Consider the following 7,595-nt stretch of genomic DNA (forward strand, 5'->3'; position numbering starts at 1 on the left):
CACCTTTAGGTCACTGCATGCCCAATAGAAGTAAGGTGCTTAGCTTTTTTTCCATCATGAACAAGCACTTTCAGGACAACTGTAAAGAGAGGGAGATTGGGACTGCCATTTTTATTTCCTTTTAAACAATACCAATTGCTGGTCATCCCTTCTGACCCTCTGCATCTAACACTTTTAGCCATAGCCCCTGAACAAGCGTGCAGCAGATCAGGTGTTTGACATTATTGTCAGATCTGACAAGATTAGCTGCATGCATGTTTCTGGTTTTATTCAGACCCCGCTGAAGCCAAATAGACTAGCAGGGCTGCCAGGCAACTAGTATTGTTTAACAGGAAATAAATATGCCAGCCTCCATATCCCTCTCACTTCAGTTGTCCTTTAATTTATCTGGACATGTGCAGACATTACTTGCGCATGCCCAGTACAGATACCGCCTCGGTTACACACTGAAAAGACCTAATCGACCAGAGAGTGACACAGCACTGGAACGGTGGGGTACAGGAAGATATGGGAAGCCTAGTCTAGACTATTCAGAGACTCCCCATTACTAAGGAAAGTATCTATTTGTTTTATGTGTTTCAGGATTGCTTGGTTGTGTGTGCGTATGTGTGAAAAGAAGTCAGCAGTTAGAACTGTATGAGGTCAACTAAAGGAGATGTGTAAATGCAAAGGGGCATTTAAAATTGAGGGTGCAGAGGAGCAGTAACTGAAGAGGTGGTCAGGGCGAGGAGAGAGCAGTGAGGAAAGAAAGGATAAAAGGGGGGCAAGCAGAATTGAGGGATAGCCAGGGCCGGCATTTCCATAGCGGCAAACTGAAAACCACTCCCTGCCTGCCTCCCCCTCTATGAAGACACTACAGCTGTTATCATGCCCCTACCCCTCCACAGAGGCGCCAAAGCTCCCAGGGTGTTCCTCCCCTTCCAGAGGCACTGCAGTTTCCAGCATGCCTCTCCATATAGCACTGGGTTAACCCCCAGGGCCCCAGAGCTGGCTGCTGGGCCCCCAGGCCTCCTCCAATGTGAATAGTGGTCCCCCAAGGCCCCTATAGAGTATTTACAGTGGAGGGCACTCCCTCCTTCTGTGTGCTACATCCTTGTAGACACCTCATCTCCTGGCTTAGCAGCACGTATATACTCATGTGCCGCTGGGTCACGGAGATGAGGCATCTGTGTGGATAAAGCACAGAGGAGCATTGCCGACAGGTAAGTGTGCTCTGTTGCAAATACTCTGCAGAAGCTCCAGGTGGGCCATTTATCACTTGGGGGGGGGGGGGGGGGGGGGAGACCAGGGCCCATGAGGGTTCACCAGCTGGCCCTAGGTGACAACCCGATACTACATAAAGGAGGAGGGACATGCTTGGAACTGTAGTGCCTCTATAGAGGAAGGTGGGAATTGCTACAGCTCTCTTTGTTGCCTCTATAGAGGGGAAGAAACATGCTGGGAGCAGAAGTACATCTATGGAGGGGCATGTTGGGAGCAGTAGTGCCTCTATGGAGGGGCATGCTGGGAGCAGAAGTGCCTCTATGGAAGGGCATGTTGGGAGCAGTAGTGCCTCTATGGAGGGGCATGCTGGGAGCAGTAGTGCCTCTATGGAGGGGCATGCTGGGAGCAGAAGTGCATCTATGGAAGGGCATGTTGGGAGCAGTAGTGCCTCTATGGAGGGGCATGCTGGGAGCAGAAGTGCCTCTATGGAGGGGCATGCTGGGAGCAGAAGTGCATCTATGGAAGGGCATGTTGGGAGCAGTAGTGCCTCTATGGAGGGGCATGCTGGGAGCAGTAGTGCCTCTATGGAGGGGCATGCTGGGAGCAGTAGTGCCTCCGTGGAGTGGGGGGACATGCTGAGAGCTGTAGTGCCTCTATGGAGGGGCATGCTGGGAGTTGTAGTGCCTCTATGGAGGGGCATGCTGGGAGCAGTAGTGCCTCTATGGAGGGGCATGCTGGCAGCAGTAGTGCCTCTGTGGAGTGGGGGGACATGCTGAGAGCTGTAGTGCCTCTATGGAGGGGCATGCTGGGAGTTGTAGTGCCTCTATGGAGGGGCATGCTGGGAGCAGTAGTGCCTCTATGGAGGGGCATGCTGGCAGCAGTAGTGCCTCTGTGGAGTGGGGGGACATGCTGAGAGCTGTAGTGCCTCTATGGAGGGGCATGCTGGGAGTTGTAGTGCCTCTATGGAGGGGCATGCTGGGAGCAGTAGTGCCTCTATGGAGGGGCATGCTGGCAGCAGTAGTGCCTCTGTGGAGTGGGGAGACATGCTGAGAGCAGTAGTGCCTCTGTAGAGCGGGAGGGACATGCTGGGAGCAGTAGTGCATCCAAGGAGGGGCATGCTGGCAGCAGTGGTGCCTCTGTGGAGTGGGGGGGGGGGGACATGCTGAGAGCTGTATTGCCTATAGAGGGGGGGGGGGGGGGCAGTTGCAAGGAGCTGTGTAGTGCCTCTATAGAGGGGACAAAGAGACCACCTAATGCTGCTTTAGAGTGGGTGTAGTAACAAACATGCAGTTACAGCAGAAAGCAGCTACTCACAAACATGCAGTAAGTTGCAGCAGAAGTTATCCCCAGTCAGGAACCAGATGCTCCAGCTTCCTGCTTCGAGGTTCCTCTCCTCTGTCTCTACCCTGGGGAACAGGCCTGCTGGGGAAGGCTGCACAGCCTGCACTAAGAGCCATGCTTCTTCCGATGTGAGCTCAGCCCGCATCAGCTGATCACTCTCTCCCTCCCCCGCACTTTGCTATCGGGACTTGGAGGAGAGGGGAGAAGGGACAAATAGCTGCCTGCCCTGCCCTGGTCCTCCTCCTGATTTGTGCATGGAGGTCTCACTCTGCGTCTGGTCCTGGATGTGTCCTGAAGGCTTCCGATCTGCAGTGTAAGGAGACCTCCATGCACGTTGCAGAAGCCGCTGATTCTTCCTACGTCTGGCCGCTGTTTTCCCAGCAGCTGATTGGCTATCTTGTTCCTGACTTCTCCGTAGCCGCCCGCTGGCTCCCTGCACATACACGCACACAAGGACATGCTGCGGTGTGCAAAGCGGGCGGCTGCGGATGGAAGAACTGCGCACTATGTAACATTGTGGGGATGCAAAATGTCATGGGGTGGCTCCCCACCCGCCCCAAACATTCTTCCGCCCTAGGAACCGGCCTAGGAGGCCTGCCCATAAATCCGGCCCTGTACATGCCTACCATTAGAGGAAAGCTTATTAGATCATGGCAGATTGAGACAGGTATGCCAATAAAGACATTCCCTGAAAATGAAAAGAAAGGTAGCAGGTCAGTCTAAGCATGAATAGTTTTACCCTGTGTAGGAAGCAAGAAGATAAACTTGTTTTTATCTGTTTAAGCCCCTTGAGTTTAAACTTTTATAGTGAAACTATATGTTTGTGAGGGAAAAACAAAAACACATTTTCACCAGCTCACAGCTCTGAACTAGGTGAAGTTTGTGTGAACACCGCTCAACCCACCAATCGCCGGACCGTGCACGATCAGGTCAGCAAAGCCCACAGTGTACAGCAAGAAGGTCTGCACTTGTCCAGGATTCCAAATCTTTATTTAGGACGTATCCAGTATAACAATAAACAAATGCATGAAAAGGCTAACATGTTTCGAGCTACCTCAGCTCTTAGTCATAGCTGGACTAGCCTTTTGATGCATATGTTTATACGTCCTAAATAAAGATTCGGAATCCTGGACAAGTGCAGACCTTCTTGCTGTTCACAGCTCTGAACATTGTAAGGAAGTAGGGCTTGCTAATATTGTAATGTGCACTTCCATTACGTAAAGTTCTTAAAGGGTAACTAAAGTGAAATTTAGGTTAAAATCTAATTGTACTTTACTCTCCCCTTTAGATTAACCATGCTTCCTATTCCGCTGGTCTGTTCTTCATGATTCTTTCTGCTCTGCATATGAATAGCTTTGGCTGGAAGCCCCTCAGTCTTCGGGTACGTTCCTGCATGTACAGACATGGCAGTCAATGAACATACTTTACGGAGCATGCACAAGTTTATAAACCATGCATGTCCAATAAAAGCAACTGCTCATGCAGTGAGGAAAGAAGGGGTGCAACAAGCAGTTCCTTTTACTAAGTGTGCATGGTTCATGAACTCACACATGCTCAGCTCACTAAAAGTATGCTTTCTCATGGCTGCGGGAACGAGCCTGAAGACTGAGGGACTTCGAGGAAAATGGATGAGAAGGATAGTGAAGAACAGAGAGCGTAGGAAGGTAAGATAATTAAGTTAAAATATAATAATATAGTGCTGTCCCCTACACTATATTATTATATTTTAACTTATTGTCAGTTCAGGGTTACTTTGCAACTGGGCATGTCAGAGCATTTCTCCAATCCCAACAACAAGGTCTGCTGACCTGCACAGGCCGCAGTGTTATTGGTATCTCCAGGCAGTCTGTACTTCAGAAAGAGTACAGCTTATAAAGAAGGGCACTTTAAACTGAAAATTGAAATAGAGCAGAGGCGTCACTAAGGTTGGTGTAACCTGGTGTGGCAACTCATGGTGTCAACCCCTTCCCCAAGTAATGCCTCCCTCAGAGAAGTAGGTAGCCCTCCCCCTTTCCTGCTGATAGCAGTAATAGGTTGCAGTGAGATGTCCCTCCCCTGTATATATGTAGCCAGATGATCACCTCAGCATAGGCAGCCAGATGACATCCCTGTATAGTTACAGCTACATGACTCCCTGCAATATAGGTAGGCAGATGTCCTCCCCAGCATAGATAGTCAGATGACACCTCCCCCTCCCAAGTTTAGACAGAGAAACGTCCCACCCACTTATAGTTAGCCCTCCACTTATAGTTAGCCCTCCAGTATAGGCAGCCAGATGGCCCCTCCCCCCAGAATAAGTAGATAGATGAATCCCCAAGTATACATTTGCTGCAAGTCCCCAAACCCCCCCTTCCCCAAGTATAGGAAGCCAGGTGCCCCCCTGCCAATATGGGTGGCCAAAGAAAACACCCCAGCAGAGTGCACAGCAGAGGGGTAAAGAACTCACCTCTCCCAGTCACTCCTCTGTGGTGTGAACATCAGGTGACAGACAGCGCTCGAGTCATAGATGAGGAGCGCCTAATGGTTCATGAAGAAGCGCCTTCTCCCTCTGCTGTGCACTCTGCACATTGGGCCGCGCACTGCTTCGCCCCTTTATTTGATGTTCTGCCTCCTTCGTTCACTGTAGCTCCACCTTTTGAATGACATACCCCCCCCTGGTAGGTGTGCAGTGGAGGGAGAACTCACCCTGCTGAGTGTTTAGGAATAATATCCATTTCCTGGCGGACAGAGGAGTTATTTACCTGTTCAATCGCCAATTCAGTCTTCAGGTATAATGAGGACTAAATTAGCTGTAATGCAAACTTCACTGTATGAGAGACCATTTTGTTTTCTTAATGGCTGACTGAGATGGATGGAGTAGATAACTTTTCTAACAAATGTAAACTCCACCCAATTATGATCCACTGCCTTCCTCAGGCCCGGTTCACAGACTTCCCGCAGTGTCTCATCTAAATGCTTTTATGCACGCTGCCAGAAAATCATTTAGCGGCTTCCAATGGCATTTGACAGTATGCAGCATTTTTCACCCCTGCAAGGGGACAAAGAAAAGCAATGCTGAAAGCTACATGTTGCTTTCAACACAGCCTAAGCACCGGGCAGACGATAGACAAGGGATAAAAATGTGGCGTTTATGCGGATGACTGAAAACTACGGTACCCGTGCTGCCATTTCATTTGCATGAGCAGCACTTAAAGGACAAGAGCTACGGCCGCCGTTAAGAGCCTGTGTGAACTGGCCCTTACAGCTCACCTTGCTGTCTGTAGTGGGAGGAACGCTAACAAGAAAGGCTGAGCAGTCAGTATGTCATTCGTGTGGATGGCACATTAGCAGTCTGTATGGCAGTGTTAAGACAAGTGTTCATATTTGCTTGCATCTTAACTAATGACTGTGCATTTATTTCAGCATCCAAAACCAAGGCCCTGTCCAACCATCAAAATACTCTCTACAACACTGCCAGTGACTACACAGTCTACAACTACTGCTGCAACAACACCAACTGTGCAGTCAACCACCACTGCTGCAATTACTACAGTAACTGGGCAGTCAACAACCACTGCTGCAATTACAACAGCAACTGAGCAGTCAACAACCACTGCTGCTACAACAGTAACCGAGCAGCCAACAACCACTGCTGCTACAACAGTAACTGTGCAGCCAACAACCACTGCTGCTACAACAGTAACCGAGCAGCCAACAACCACTGCTGCTACAACAGTAACTGTGCAGCCAACAACCACTGCTGCTACAACAGTAACCGAGCAGCCAACAACCACTGCTGCTACAACAGTAACTGTGCAGCCAACAACCACAGTTGTTGCTACAACAGTAACCGAGCAGCCAACAACCACAGTTGTTGCTACAACAGTAACCGAGCAGTCAACTGAAGAGTCTACTAGAAATGCTGAAACCACCATTGCAAGAGGAGACAGTCTACGTTCAGTGAAGTAAATTTACTTCTGTACACACTGACTTACCTTCTAAATAATTCTAAAATCATACATAGATAATGTAAACATGCTAAACAAGCTAAAATCATTTTAAAAACAGACAAATCTGTATTGTATCTGTGTCATGTAATACAGTATGCCAGTGTGTGATATTAATAAACAATGGCCACAATTCACTAAGCTCATCTCCAGTCTTTAAAAACATTTTTGAGCTGTATTTATGGGTCAGAGAAAAATGGCGCAGTGACGATGTTTAAAAATGGCGCCACATTGAAAACATAGCCTTAACATTATTTAGCAATATCAATGTTTAATTATGGCGCACAGACGAAAAACTAATTAAAAGGTTAAATTGTTAAGTGGCATATATCGCTAATTATCATTTTACTGTCTTTAACGTTAATTAACCCACCATGAGGAGGGTTTGTTTGGCTGCTGGCTCATTCACTGACACAATTTCCTCATATGTGGTGGCTTCTCAAGTTTCAAAATAAGCAGCAGGAGGGAAAAGAGAGAAGTGGAAGGGTGGAGAGCGGGCAGGAGGAGAGTGCAGGAGCTGGAATGCCACGAAGGCAGCAGTTTGCTGGGTCACCCACACAGGATCGGCTGCCTGACCACTTCAAGCACCACTAGACAGCAGGCTCTGCCAGCCAGCCACCAGCCTGGAACATCATGCTGAAAAAAGAGGGATAGCGCTGCGCCTACACCTGTAGCTGCAGATATCTGTTGAAGGATCCCAATCCCTTACTAGAGAATACAATGTAAAGTAACAGATTGCGCTACTATGGAAACAGATGAATGCTAATAAGTTGTACTAATAATTTTTATTTTCATAAAAATCAGCAAGTAGTAGTAGACTCTCTATTTATTGTCGTTAAAATGAATGGTAATAGACTCGCTATTAGCTGTGCAAATTAGCAAACTAGAAATTGATCCTGAGTTCAAAAAATTAAAAACAATATATGTACATATATTAAAACAAAAATAAAAATTATATAAATAAAAATAAAAATGCAGAAAATTCTATTGATTTGATGCACTAGATTATATTGCATATGGATTCCAAATGATAGCTCATTGGCAGTGTCCAATTCTTATGCAAGA

The 7,595-nt window shown here is 47.9% G+C and overlaps 1 protein-coding gene across 3 annotated transcripts in view; it reads left to right on the top strand.

Annotated features, from left to right (window-relative positions):
• LOC137504403 (soluble scavenger receptor cysteine-rich domain-containing protein SSC5D-like) overlaps positions 1-6,667 on the top strand; it is a 46,261-nt gene extending 39,594 nt beyond the window's left edge. For all 3 annotated transcript variants that reach the window (XM_068232792.1, XM_068232784.1, XM_068232802.1), the window contains one exon: positions 5,947-6,667. In XM_068232792.1, the coding sequence (XP_068088893.1) occupies positions 5,947-6,492 (546 nt within the window). In that variant the 3' untranslated portion in view covers positions 6,493-6,667. The remainder of the gene's footprint in view (positions 1-5,946) is intronic.
• The last annotated feature ends 928 nt before the right edge of the window (positions 6,668-7,595 follow it).

Source organism: Hyperolius riggenbachi, chromosome 1 (genome assembly GCF_040937935.1).
Source record: "Hyperolius riggenbachi isolate aHypRig1 chromosome 1, aHypRig1.pri, whole genome shotgun sequence".
Classification (NCBI taxonomy): Eukaryota; Metazoa; Chordata; class Amphibia; order Anura; family Hyperoliidae; genus Hyperolius; species Hyperolius riggenbachi.